The sequence below is a fragment of the Artemia sp. Qi Xiang Cuo genome, chromosome 15 (genome assembly GCF_049724085.1).
Source record: "Artemia sp. Qi Xiang Cuo chromosome 15, ASM4972408v1, whole genome shotgun sequence".
In the NCBI taxonomy this organism is placed as follows: Eukaryota; Metazoa; Arthropoda; class Branchiopoda; order Anostraca; family Artemiidae; genus Artemia; species Artemia sp. Qi Xiang Cuo.
Window position 1 is genome coordinate 17,814,329 of NC_142808.1, and position 15,033 is coordinate 17,829,361.

Sequence of the window (15,033 nt, forward strand, 5' to 3'; positions counted from 1 at the left end):
ATATATATATATATACACGTATATATATATATGCACACATATATATATATATATATATATATATATATATATATAGTATATATATATATATATATATATATATGTATATATATATATATATATATATATATATATATATATATATATATATATGTATATATATATATATATATATATATATATATATATATATATATATACATATATAAAATATAATTTCCTAAACCACATTGGCCTGACATCACATAAAGAAAGAAAAACGAGCAAAAATGGGGTTTTTTATAGGCCAAATGAAAGTACGTATACCGACGTATACTAGCGAACAACTGAGAGAGAAAAGAAAACAATTCATTCACTCAAAAAACAAAACGATCCAGCAAATAAATAAGTTGGAGAACTATGTCATCTGACTCCGGATTTTAATTAATGCGTTGTCAATGGCAGTTCATAATTTTTTTGGATTTTGTGCAAATCGCGGATATTGGCGAATAACTCGCTTTTATGGTTGTTAGGTATTTGGTTTTAATTTTTGGCTTTTATTGAATTGTATTCATCTTTTAAATTTTTGGTGTTTTCTTTGGGTTTCTTGTTCACATTGACTTTCCGCGTTTGTTTTTGGATACAGTATTTAGTTTAGCTCTAAAGAAGAGAGTCGAGTTTCCTCTCGAAATGTTCACTTTGTTGTGTTTTTTTTTTCAGTACTTTCATTTGGCCTATATATATATATATATATATATATATATATATATATATATATATATATATATATATATATATATATATATATATATATATATATATATATATATATATATATATATATATATATATATATATATATATATATATATATATATATATATATATATATATATATATATATATATATATATATATATATATATATATATATATATATATATATATATATATAGCACTGGGCCCCGGCACTCGGCACGTGGCGGGCTTTTATATATAGATTCTCATTGTCGCGTGTCTCCTAAACGAAGACTATATTGTTCAGGTGGTGGGAAAAATCCTTTTTTTTATTCCAACGAATTATCTAGTCCTCATTTATGATTTTCAAAGGAATGGTAGGCATTGATGACCTCATTTATGTCAAAATCCAAAACCCAATCATCATCGCTATTATTTTCAATTTGTTTGGTTTGTTTTACCTCAGCTTATCTTTCGTCATTATGAAATACATATCGCCGAACCTTTGGGTTTTTTTTAACAAAGATATGGCAGGCAATGATGACCTTATCCATTCTTCTAATCGCGTGTGTTTTTGCTCTTCATTTTAATTTTTAACAGGCTCTAATTGTCGTTTTCTTATATCTTCTAACCGCCCGTGTGTTGGCTCTTCATTTTTATTTTTGACACGATTTTGGATTTTGACTACTTCAGACAATTTAGCTATGGTCTTTGCTTTAGCTGTCCGTATTGGTGTTGTCACAGCTGATGGTCCAGGTTTCCGAATTTAAAATCTTATCACGTTTGACAGTTCATATGTTGGTTCCAAAGAATCATCATTTATAGTAACTGCGACTGCAAATTTTCATTTTTTGGGCCTTCCAACAGACATTATATTATATAAATAACTGTTGTTTTGGAAACTCAACATTCTTATTTATGCTGTGCATGACATCATATAGCAAAATACTTATATGATGTTATCAGAAATGCTTATATGATGTAGTAACATAGTACATGACGTCATTTGTAAAAACCAAAATTAAGGCTGTTAACGAATTTTCTCAGACTTCAAGCTCCTATCTGCAAAAATGTGGACTTGTGTATTTTTGGCCTGAAGAAAGATCACGGATGCGTGTTAATTTCTTTTTTTGTTTCTTTTCCCCAGGGGTGATCGTATCGACCCAGTGATCCTAGAATATCGTGGGAGGGCTCATTCGAACGGAAATTAAAAGTTCTAGTGCCCTTTTTAAGTGACCAGAAAAATGGAGGGTAACTAGGCCTCTTCCCACGCTCTTTTTTTCCCAAAGTTACCCGATAAAAATTTTGATAGCCCTTTTGTTCAGCATGGTCGAAAATATAATAAATATGTCTTTGGTGATGACTTAATCTCCCACAGTCCCCGGGGGAAGGGCTGCAAGTTATGAACTTTGCCCAATGTTTACGTATAGTATTGGTTATTGGGAAGTATACAGACGTTTTCAGGGGGGAATTTTTCTGGTAGTGAGGGGGGGGGGATCGGGGGTTACATGGGAGGATCTTTCTATGGGGGAAGGGACATTGCTATGAAGGGGGCGCCGGATTTCCCAGCATTATTTAAAAAAGATCAGAAATTAAATAAAAAAGAACAAGTTTTTCAACTGAAAGTAAGGAGCAACATCAAAACTTAAAACCAATCGAAATTATTACGTATATGATTGGGTTTGCCCCCTAGCAAATACCTTGCTCTTCATGCTAAAGATTTTTTAATACATTCATAAGAGCTATATATTCTAATTAATGGTCTTTGTGGTTAAGGGGTCATTTTCAAAGAACTGGAACAAAATTCAAACTTTAGCGTAAAGAGTGAGGTATTGACTTGGGGGTGAACCCCCTAATATACGTATATATAATATATGAATATATATATATATATATATATATATATATATATATATATATATATATATATATATATATATATATATATATATATATATAATATATATATATATATATATATATATATATATATATATATATATATATATATATATATATATATATATATATATATATATATATATATATATATATATATGAATATAGAAGTTCGTTACTTAAGTTAATTCGTAAGTTACATATATTAATTACTAATAAAAACGTTCGTAAATAAAATTAAATAACTTTCGAGAAATCTATTTAACCAAAAAAAGTGAAATTAATATGCAAATTTTGTTTTAATTATTCATGTACGGTGAGCCAAAATCAAAACCTGCGTTAATTCAAGAACGTTAAGAAATTAAATAAATAAAAAACAAGTTTTTTTAACTGAAAGTAAGGAGTGACATTAAAACTTAAAACGAATAGAAATTATTCCGTGTATGAAAGGGGCTGTCCCCTCCTCAACACCTCGCTCTTTACGCTAAAGTTAGACTCTTTCTCACAGCTCTATTTTTTAAAACAATAAATAACTTTAGCGTAAAGAGCGAGACGTTGAGGAGGGGACAGTCCCTTTCATATGCGGAATAATTTCTGTTCGTTTTAAGTTTTAATGTCGCTCCTTACTGTCAGTTAATAAACTTGTTTTTTTTTTTATTTAATCCAAATAAAGGACCTTATGCGAACATCGTAAACAATGGGCAACTTGTATAACTTTGAGGAAATTTACTGTGAGGTAAAATTTAAGGAAAAAACTCTTAACTTAAAATTGCGTAACCAACCATAATTGTTTTTTGTTTGTTTATATTAGCAAGGGCCCTTTTAATCAAAGGGGTAAATATAACTCATTGAGATATAAATTATAATAATATAATATATATGACATTCATAAAAAATTATCTAAATTGATTTCATACATATCCTTTTCCCTGGCAACGTTAGGGATCGTATCTAGGAACTACCGATTGGCAGGAATGAGATCATCCGCTAGACCGCTACCAGGGTAGTTAAAGTTATTATTTTAAAATGATGTGTTAATTCAAAGAATCTTAATTTGCTGATTAATTAGTTCATGTTGTCCTGTTGGTTCAAAGATCACTTCTGGGCATGGATAGTAGGCTAAACAGTCCGACAATGTTGTCAAAATAGTTCAGATGGAAATCCTTTGGTAATTTTGAAGGAGTCTACATTACTGACCTAGATAAGAAATAGATATACTTTAGAATCAGAATTGCATCCTGAATTTTAATGTAACATTCATTTGCGTCAGCAATGAGCTTTACCCTCACCTTGAATTGTATAGTTGCATTGAGTTTTCCATTGTTTGGACAAAATTTTAATTCATTTTCAAGAATAGAGTCTTACGGATAATCTTACGGATAAAGAGCACAGAAGACGTTTTAGTGGATTTATAACGTCTTCAAAAGAAGACGTTTTAGTGGAGGTTTTTGGCCATATATTTACTTTGTTTTTGTTATTCCCAGGGTAAAAACTATCGTTATTGGCTTATTGCTATTCTGTCTTTCTGTTTCTTCATATTTTTTTTCGATTTTTCTTACGTTCACTGTACCCAGTGTGGTCTCAAAAACTATTTAAAGACTAGTATAGAGGAAATTTGGTTGGTGGGCCAACCCAACAACCAAAACATCAATTACAAGCCATTTATAAGAACAGTTTAGGATATTTTTAGTAACAAAATCTATCTAAAAATTGGACATTGGAGGAAGCAAAATAATTTGGCTCTGAGTGAAAAAATACACAAAATAAAACGTTTGATTTAACGCACCATAGAGGATATACCAAAGATTATGGTGAATAAGGAGGATATGACATCTACTGTCTCAAACCCGTCGTCTCAGAACCCGTCATCCCACAAAGATATTCGCTAAATGAGCCTTTCAGAACAGGGGCGGATCCAGGATTTTTTTTTTGGGGGGGGGGTCAAAATAGGTTGATCCGATAAACTTGCGTTAGGAGCAAGTTTAATTAACGCAAACTTGAGTTAATTAAGTAAATTACACTACTTTAGACTACGCTGGGGGGCGTCCCCCTCGCCCCCCTCCCTGGATCCGCAACTGCTTTCAGAAACACCAAAAGTCTTGGTTATTTCTGCCCTTCTAGTCCACTGGTGAATCCAAATAAAGACTAGCAAAGAGTCTTGCTTTTTAATTTTTTCACATGTCCGTTTCATGGACCTAGCCAAATTAGTCTCTGGACATTTTTACAAACAGAAAATTGCTATTTATACCAAATTTTTATTACGATAGCCCAAGGCCATATCCAGGGAAGGGGCTACGAGGTTTGAACCCCCCGAATTTAATGTCTGACTTATAAAATACCCCTTCCCCTGAAAAAAACTGGATATGCTCTTGAGATAGCCTAATTAAATTCGAAACACCGAGAAAAATTATATGGAAGGCTTTTACATTATATTCGTAAATTTAGTACGGTTCTAAAAAAATACGCTGCCGCAGACGAAGTTATATAGAGAGAATTTCATCTTACTGACTTCACTACAATTCTCTGCTGCTAAGGTCTCGTAACGTATCGTAGCACAGTGAATTAATGCTCTTTTTGGTATTATGAGACCTGGGGTCTACGAATACTCCAGTTCAATAAAAAAAGACCGAGCAACTAAAACGTCGACAATAACCTGTCGGCACCCTAAGCGCCATTAATCTTATCCTTTCATCCTTAAAACTTGGCGTTTTCCAGGCTATCAGATAGCTATATCCAGAAAAAGTCATTTTAGAAAAGAATTTCGCCTTCAATCAGATGACAACACATGCTCGAATGACGTATCTTTGACTAAAGAAATAAAAATTAGTTTATAAGAATTTTTTAAACGCTAATAGTCTGAATGTTCAGATTCTAAGGATTTGCAATTTGACAAAGTTGTCTCAAGCCTCTTATACTATTTGCCGACTTCAGGCACGTTCCGGATACATTATCCAAAATGATTATTTGTTATTATTTGTTATTATTGTCGTTTCAAAGGTCCGAAAATGAGTCAATTTTAGTCCCATCTGCTTATTAATATTGTCCCAGAAGAGTTGAAAGCAGTTAAAGTTTTCTTCTTATCCGGGGAACAACAAGGTTTTTGTTTCTCAAGGTTATACTTAATCATTTTTCATCCAGAAAGAACAAGGTTATTTGTTAGAAAATTTCACTACTAGAATAAGAAAATTAATCAGAAACGGGAAAGTGAGAAACTATTTTACTTTCTCTATTAATATTCAAATATGTTTAGTAGTTTTGCTGAAGCTTCCCTCTATAAAGCTGATCTAGACTAGTAAGAAATATGCACGCGAAGGAAAGGAGTTGTTGACCCTATGTTCAAAATTTTCGTATTTTTCGACATGCTACCCCTATTGCTTTTTCGATGTTACCCCTCCTCCCCCTCAAAATAATTTTAAATGTTTGTCAGGGCTGTATCCAGGATTTTTGTTAGGCAGGGTTATTTTTTTCGGGAGGGGGTACAGAAAAACTTTTTAAAACGCGTCAAATATTTGTTTATAGGCACTTTCGTTACATTTTTACGAGTTACACAAATTTTTTTTCTTTGGGGGGGGGGGGGTCAAACCCTCCACCTTCCCTGGATACGGCCTTTGTGTGCGCACCTAGCAATTTTATTATTTCTTCCGAAGAATCTTAAGTTTTCTACTCCTTTGCTCTCTCTCTCCCTCTCTCTCTCTCTCTCGCTCTCTCGCTCTTTTTATTTTATTGTTTTCTCCTCTTTGAAATAAATTTATATATGATACGAAATTATCAGGTATGCACACCTGAGTAGTGGTTGAAAGAGGAAAAACATGATGTGGTTCTAGTATTTATGTCCCAGAGAATGCTATCAAAATAATCAGCGGATCAAAATCCCGAGAAACAATGTTTAAGGGATAGGGCTGCCATACGGACATACAGAAGGTTTATTGTTCATACTATTTTTTAGTAAATACCACTGTTCTTACTATTCGTCTTTACTTCTTCTCACAAGAGAATTATTTAGGTTTTAAAAAAGGATTTCCTTAGAAATTGCAATTCCTTGTCTGTCTAAATTTGTCAATCAACATTAGTAAACTCTGTTTTTAAAAGACAGGTGGGAGGAGATCGTAAGACGGGGGGACTTAAGGAAAACTAATACTTCTTGGGAAGCTGTTAACAGTGGGCTTTGAATTAATTGGAATGGAGAGAAGCGCGTGCAGATGAGGTAGCTGAAAATAGGCACAGGTTAGGCAGAAGGCAGAAGGCACAGAAAATAGGAAAAATGCTAACACTAGCAACTGATTTGTTAGGGAAACAAGGCCGAGAGTTCCGGGTTGATGACGAGAGTCCTAATTAGGATCAAAAGAGAAATTTCCTTAAGCTACTTGAGTTGATTGTGATTATGAATATCCAGTTTCAAAAGAGGTTAAAACATAAGATTCACATAGAGAGGTCGAAACAATGATTCAAAAGAGATGAAACATAGATCACTACGGTTTCCTGAAATTGCAAAGTCAGATCATTGAAAGCATTGATTTTTCAATCCGAAAGTCTTCTTTGAGCAAATTGGCCCCTTTTAATCACTCCTTTTTGATGCGTCTAAAGACGCATCATACGCAGCACAATTGCACTGCCTAAGTAAAGAGCGATGTGGGCACAGTGTATTGTTTATTTGTTTTTTGTTTAGACCCGGGCACTTCGTAATAAAGTTTTCGTAGAAACTTTGAAAAGGGCTCATTCAATTGGAAATTGAAGGGGGTAGTGCCCTTTTTAATGGTCAAAATGGATCGGAGGGTAAATAACCCCCCTCCCACGCCCACCACTTCTCTAAACTCGTCCACTCAAAATTTTGGGATAGGCATTTTGTTCAACGTAGTTGAAAGGTCTGGAAATTATGTATTTGAGGATGACAACCCCCCACAGCCCTCTGGGCAAAGAGTTGTAAGCCCTGCCCTGGGGACATATAAGGTATATATAGAAAGGGTGATCGTATGAACTTTGGAGGGGTTTCATTGGATTGGTAGTCAGAAGCTATAATGCCTTTTTGAAGATTCAGAGTGATCTGAGGGTGGATATCCCTCTACCTCCCGCACCTCGTATTTTCCCGAAATGCATCTGATAGTAATTTTGAGATTGCATTTCGTTGTCCTAGAAACTTCGAAAAGAGCTCATTCGATTGAAAGCCGAAAGGGCTAGTGCCTTTTTTAATAGTCAAAAGTGATTCGAGGGCAACTAACCCCCCTTTCACGTCCACTATTTCTCCAAACACATCCAATCAAAATTTTGAGATAGCCATTTTGTTCCACGTACGAACAAAATGAATAGGTCCATAATTGAATAGGTCCGGAAATTATGTCTTTGAGGATGACATTCCCCCCCCCCACCACAGCCCTCAGTGCATGGGTTGTAAGTTATGCCCTGGGGGCATATAAGGTGTATATAGAAAGGGTGATCGTATAAGCCCCGGAGGGGGGCTCATTGGATTGGTAATGAGAAGTTCTAGTGCCTTTTGTAAGTTTCAGAGTGACCGGAGGGTGGATACCCCCCTCCCTCCCCTCATACACTTCATATTTTCCCGAAATGTGTCTGATAGAGATTTTGATATGGTCATTTGTTGTCGTAGAAACTTCGAAAAAGGCTCATTTGATTGGAAATTGAAAGGACCAGTGCCCTTTTTATTGGAAAAAAATGTTTGAAGTGAAACAAGCCCCCCCCCCCCATGCCCATCAATTCCCAGAACACATCTAATCAAAATTTTGAGATAACAATTTTGTTCAGCGTTGTTGAAAGTTCTGGAAATTATGTCTTTGGCAGCCCACATATCTTCTCAAGACCAGAACATAATGGCACTTTACTGAAAACATAATGTATTTACAATGTTTTCACTTCGTTTTTACTTGTTAAAAATGTTTAAACTAGACATATGAATGGGGAAGTCCTCCACTTGCGCTCCAATTACAGAGCGAGTGTCTGGTGCCCTTTTTAAGAGTAAAAAGAGATTTGAGAGAAAGTAACCCTTTTCCCAGTTCCAATAATTTTTCAAACGCATCCAGTCAAACTTTTGAGACACCCATTTTGTTCAGCATAGTAGAACGGTCCAGCGGCTATGGCTTAGGCATGTCAACCCCCCATAATTATGCAATTGACCCATTATGTTTTAAAACTAAATGTTAATCTTAAAATAAATCAAAAAGCATTGCGTTTATGGATGCCAATAAGACACCTCAGCAGTATATCGAAAACAACTGGGGGGTATTAAGTTGAAACTTTTGGGGATTCTATTATTACTACTTCTTCTCTTACAGTTTAAATAAACAAAAGGACTGTAAGTTTGCCCAGGTTGTCTAAGGGCGTAGAAGGAACCTCTTGGGAATGACATTGAGTTTTATTTTTCAGGTACACTTCAGAGGCTGTAAAATTAAATTAAAAATTATACTGTTTCTGTCACGATTGACAACAGTTAAAAAAGTTTCTCCGACATCCCATACTACAGATTTTTACAGAAAAAAACTGAAAAGATAAACAACATTATTTTTTCCATGAAAAAGACTATGTAAATAAAAAACGAACAGAAATTAATTTTAAAAACTTTCCACAAGACAACTTTCTCAAAGAAAAGTAAAGAGCTCCATTAAGTAAAGAATGAGCAAAATTAAAGTAAAAAAATCTTTCAAGCGTAAAACTACCACATATGACTAAATAAATGAATGAAACTTAAAACTAACAGAAATTACAATAAATAGCCGAATCGAACTCAAAACGAGCAAAAATTAGCATGAGTAGGGGTTATCATAGGGTATGATAACGCCTATGCCTTCTCAAGACCAGAACACAATTTGCGCTTTACTGAAAACAAAATACGTTTAAAATATTGTCACCTTTCTTTCCTTCATAAATAAAAAATTATCAAAACCTTAAAGAACAAATGTCAGTATATGTCAATTAAGCTGACAATCCACTGTCATTTGTTTGTTGTTGTTGTTTTTTTTGTTTTTTTTCAGTAAAGCGCAACTTGTGTTTTATCATCAAGTGACATATGATACGCATAATCTTAGATGAGAATGGACTACATTGTTTCTTACCATTATCATCATTTGAAATATGACTTGAATGTTTTGTTATTATATTATCTTATGTTATTACATTATGTATTGAGGTTTGTTTCATTGTGTCTGACATAAACAAAGATAAAAACAGGTTTTTGTTAGGACTTAGATACGCATAATCCTAGAAGAGTATAGACTAGATTATTTCTTACCATTTATCATCATATGAAATATGTCTTAAATAGTAATAGCTAAATAATAGCTGGTGAAAGATTTGGAATCTTTCTAGCCAATGATCTTGTGGAACTCTTGGGTTCTGTGAAAACATAGTAATCATAGCTGCAGCGGTAGCTGCATGAGAGCAAAGGGCGTAATAACAAAGGCCAGCTAAAAAGACTTCTGATTATTTATTTTTTTTGGTGTCACAAATGAGTCTGTTAATTTCATGTTTTATATTTTCATACCTGTATATTCAACAAAATATATTTTATTTTCAAAGCTTAAAATCAAATTTATCAATAGCTATAAACAAGAATTTTGTTGAATAAATCCGTTTGAAATAGAAAATTTCTATCAGGCAATATTATGTTTGCATGCTCTAATCGTAGAAGAATTTGTCCGAAGAATACGCTGCGCAGAACACTAGACAGGGATCGGAAGATGGCTGTAACCTCACTGACACCTGGATGAGAGGACATCAGCGCAGCGTCAGCCATGAGCGATAAAGGAAAGGCTTCGCCAACGTCCTACTCGCCACAGATGGCACTGGAGGAACTAAGGTCCAAGGTCTGAGTGAAATTTTCCATAAAGCAACTCCTACACTTAATATAACTAATTTTCTAAAAATTTGTGGTAAAACATGAAATGGTTTCTTGTTCCATAGTAGTTGCGAATATTAATATAGTATGAATAATAAAATAGTTATCTTGAAAGATAATTTCGTTGCTTTTAAGAAATGAAAAACAAGACTTTGAAATGGTTATTTCTAGCCTTTCATCTTCTGTGAATGTTGAAAGGGACCGTTGTAATTCAATGGCATATTTTGGTATTTTGTTTGGTTTTTCTTTTATGTAAAATAACCTTAGAAAATTTCTTTCTAGCCGTCTTTCTTACGGGAACCCTGGAGTGGACCGTGATAATTGCGAGCTGAGTGATCGTGATAGCACCGATCTTGATGTTGGAAACCCAGCTTATTTTGAAACAAGTAGCGATTTTGACTTTTATGAAAGAATTGGTACTTATGGAAAAGAAGATTGTCTTGAAGGTACTGAGTTTGCTTAAACCTCTTAATACTTAGTTTGCTTAAGGTGCTTAGAAGGTATTTAGTTTGCTTAAGAATTGGTACTTATGGAAAAGAAGATTGTCTTGAAAGTACTTAGTTTGCTTAAACCTCTTTATCGAATATTGAAAACTGTTTATTTGCGTATAGTGTTATTTTTATTAGATCAGTTGTATTATTTATTTATTTTCCCCCACCCCCATGAAAAGAATAATTAAATCAGATCAAACAGATCATGCTATGAGAGTGAGGAGCCTGAAAGTACCCCTATTCTTCAAAACTATTTATTTATTTCTTCCGAATTCCTTAGAAAATTTAGTTTTTTATATTACTAAGGACTGTTAAACTGAAATCTAATTGCTTGAATTGATGAATGTAAATTTATGCGTAAACGTAAGTGCAGACGTCTACGTTTCTACGACAAGATATTGTTTTGTCTTTTTTTTTTTTTTTTTTTTGTCTATACTTAATGTAGAGAAAAATAATTTGAAGAAAGACAATGTAATAGAAAGCATATAGAAAGAAAGATCAGCATATAAAGCAGTGTATCTCTTACCTAAGTATAAGCTACTCCTAAGTTTTAACCCCTTCTGAAGCCTATTGCTCCCCTTCTGAAGCCTATTGCTGATTCTAGGTGGGAGCAAAGGGCTAGATAAGCCGGGAAATATCCACGGCGGTGGTGGGCATCCAGGCAATGAGACTTGACCCTCCGTCCCTAGACAGCATAGGAAATCTGTTAGCGCACCTCAAAGTGGTGAAGTGGTGTAAACATTACTGAGCTCTCCGCCGAGCAAGGTAATGGCCGACGTACTTTGGGCGACCGCAAAACTTAGGACCTTGTGGTGTACCTTATCCCCAAGAAACACTCAATGATGATGACAAAAATGTTGAAAAGTTTGGCTACGAAATCCCCGATATTATGCGATGCGACAAGAATGGAACTCTCGTCGAAAAATATGCTAACTAACATCTTATAAAGAAGAGAAGGCCTGAATATCGGCTGCTGGAACCTGTGCTCGATTAAATGTTCATTGACAAAAGCTTTTGTAGCTGATGAATTTTATCTTTATAACCTTGATATTCTGTGCGTTTCTGAGACGAGACTAAATGGACGTAACATCTTGACCCTTAAATCCTCGGCTGGGAAGGCGGTTTCTTTTTTTAACTCAGGACCATTAGATGGATCTGGCCGAGCAGGAGTAGGTATCCTGTTGTCCCCCAAAGCAGTTACTGGGCTCATCGAATATGAGCCTGTGTCTGAGAGAATCGTACGGGCAAGAATTAAAGGTCGCACGAACAATCTGACTGTCCTTAGCGTTTACGCCCCAATAAGAAATGCCACTCAACAGCAAAAAGATCAGTTTGACAGTGACCTGCAGACAGTCATTGATAAGATTCCCCAGAAATATATCCTCCTAATTGGAAGCGACTTTAATGCCAGAATCGGCGGAAAGCTGCATAACTCGGAACATGTGATCGGCAAGCACGGACAGGTGCACAGGTCCTTGGAGACAGGTGCACAAATGGAAACAGGCTTTTGCTGTTTGCAATGCAGAAAAATCTCGCTGTGTCTAACACCAGGCTTAGGCACAAGCCGGGTCATACGTATACATGGGAATCCCGTGATGGAAGAGTAAAGGCCCAAACAGATTATCTCCCTGTATCCCGACGATGGAAATCCATGGTGTTGGACTCGAGAGTGCACAGAGGTGCTGACACGGGATCGAAAAATGGATCTGACCACTTCTTGCTGAAGACAAGACTAAAGTACAGACTTAGCTCAAGGAAGACTACTATGCCGAACCAGAAAATAGACGTTTCGAAGCTGAAAGTAGATGATTACCGAGGAGTATTTGTCCTTTAACTCTCAAACCGCTTCGCTGTCCTTCAAGATAATACCGAGGAGGCAATCCCCACTGATCAGTGCCCCAAGATAAAGATTGAGAAGAAATGGAGCAAATTCAAGGACCACATCAATGAAGCTGCCGCAAACATACTTGGGATTGTCAAGCCTAAAACCAAGAAATGAATCTCAGAAAAGACAATCAAACTCTCTGCCAAGAAAAAAGAAATGACCAACAAGTAGTCCCCCACGTACAGTGCTACGACAAGAATGTCACAAATCAGCAAGAGCTGACAAAAAAGCCTACTGGTCTAATATTTACAGCGATGTAGAAAGAGCCGCATCACAGAAAAATACACGAAAACTCTGTCAGAAACTTAGAAAATGAACTAGGAAGAAGAAACAAACTACCATCCTTTTACTTGAAGCGAAGGATGGCAAATACTTACAGACAGTGGGGAACGTATCGAAAGATGGCGAGTTCATTTCCAAGAGCTATTGAGACCAGGAGACAATAGTAATCGAAAGCAACCATTTACAGAACCGCAGAACCCCCCGCACAACCAGGCATATGAAAATGTATGCACGGACCCACCCTCCAGGGATGAAGTAATTAAGGCGATCCAAGTTTTGAAAAACCATAAAAGCCCAGGAATAGGTGGGATTCCTGCCGAGTTACTGAAGCTCTCCCCGAGGTGGCGGTAGATGAACTTCATAGCGTGATCACCGAAGGCTGGGACAATGAGTACATCCCAGACGACTGGAAGACCTCAATAATTGTCCCTATCTTCAAAAAAGGAGACCGAATGGACTGCAAAAACTACCGAGGTATATGCCGTTCTCTCGATCGTTATATATATATATATATATATATATATATATATATATATATATATATATATATATATATATATATATATATATATATATATATATATCATATATATATATATATATATATATTGCTGCCAAGCTGCCAAGCTATCCCCATTGCTGCCAAGCTGTTCGCACTCATACTTTTAAATAGATTCAGAGACACCAGATACAGCCGAACGCGACCCAACCAAGCAGGATTCAGGCCGGGTATGGGTTGCTATGACCAGATTTTTAGCCAGCGACAGATCCTTGAACACCGGCTTAAACACCAGCAGGATCCAAATCTTCATAGACTTCATTACCGCGTTTGATTCGGTCCATCGTGATGCAATATGGGAAGCAATGAAAGAGGACGGTGTGCCTGAGAAGATCATCAATCTGCTCAAGGTATACTTTGCTGGAACAAAGGCCCGGGTAAAAGTCAATGGCGATCTTTCAAATCTGGTCCTGATCGAGGAAGGTGTACGTCAAGGCTGTGTCCTTTCGCCAACTCTGTTCAACTTCGTCATCGATTGGATCCTCAGGATCCTGGACAAGTATAAAGGCGTTGCAGTGAGTCCGTCTTTCTCCGTCACAGATCTTGACTATGCTGACGATTTGGACATGCTTGCTGAATCCGTTGCAGATGCCCAGGCTATGATAAATGACGCGGCAGTCAAGGTACTTTCAACTGGTCTCCAAATAAGCTACCAAAAACAAAATCCATGCGAACAGACGGGATGGATGAAACCCCTGTGACCCTAAATGGTAATCAGATAGAGGACGTCCAGTCGTTCAATTGCCTCGGATCGATGGTAAACCCTACCGGTGAATCTTCAGAAGAAATCCAGAGCCGTATATCGTCAGCCTGGAGTGTCTTCCTTCAATTATGGAAATATCTCTGGAAACGGAGCGAAATATCGCTACGCACAAAGCTCCGAGTGTATGAAGCTATGGTTCTCTCGGTCCTCCTCTATGGATGTGAAACGTGGTCACTTAAAGCAGCCGAAGCGTTGAGCTTGAATATATTCAACCAAAAATGCCTGTGCTATATTCCTGATATCCACTCCTCAGATACAATCCTAAATGAAGAAGCGAGGGGAAAATGTTAGGATCGCCCAATTGTCTCTGACATTGTTAAGCATAGAAGACTGGGAGGGTTAGGCCACATATTGCACACACAAAATGACCATATAAGCAAAAAGCGCCTCAAATGTCTACCACTACCTGCTTGGAAGAAGAGGGCAAGAGGGCAATAGAAGACGTGGCTAGCAACAGTTAAGTCTGATCTGGAGCCAATCGGGGGATTCCGAAAATACGGCCGTCGCTGGGATCGCCAGTGGCTGGAATTGGTGGAGCCTGTCACCCTCGAGCGAAACCTATGGAAAGAGACGTTTCGTCATTTTCAGGGCGCC

At 36.2% G+C, this 15,033-nt stretch overlaps 1 protein-coding gene across 5 annotated transcripts in view; it reads left to right on the forward strand.

Moving 5' to 3' along the window:
* The window catches only part of nompA (no mechanoreceptor potential A), a 227,769-nt gene that overhangs the window by 169,404 nt on the left and 43,332 nt on the right, over positions 1 to 15,033 (forward strand). For all 5 annotated transcript variants that reach the window (XM_089100865.1, XM_089100866.1, XM_089100868.1 and 2 more), the window contains one exon: positions 10,742 to 10,905. In XM_089100865.1, the coding sequence (XP_088956991.1) occupies positions 10,742 to 10,905 (164 nt within the window). The remainder of the gene's footprint in view (positions 1 to 10,741; positions 10,906 to 15,033) is intronic.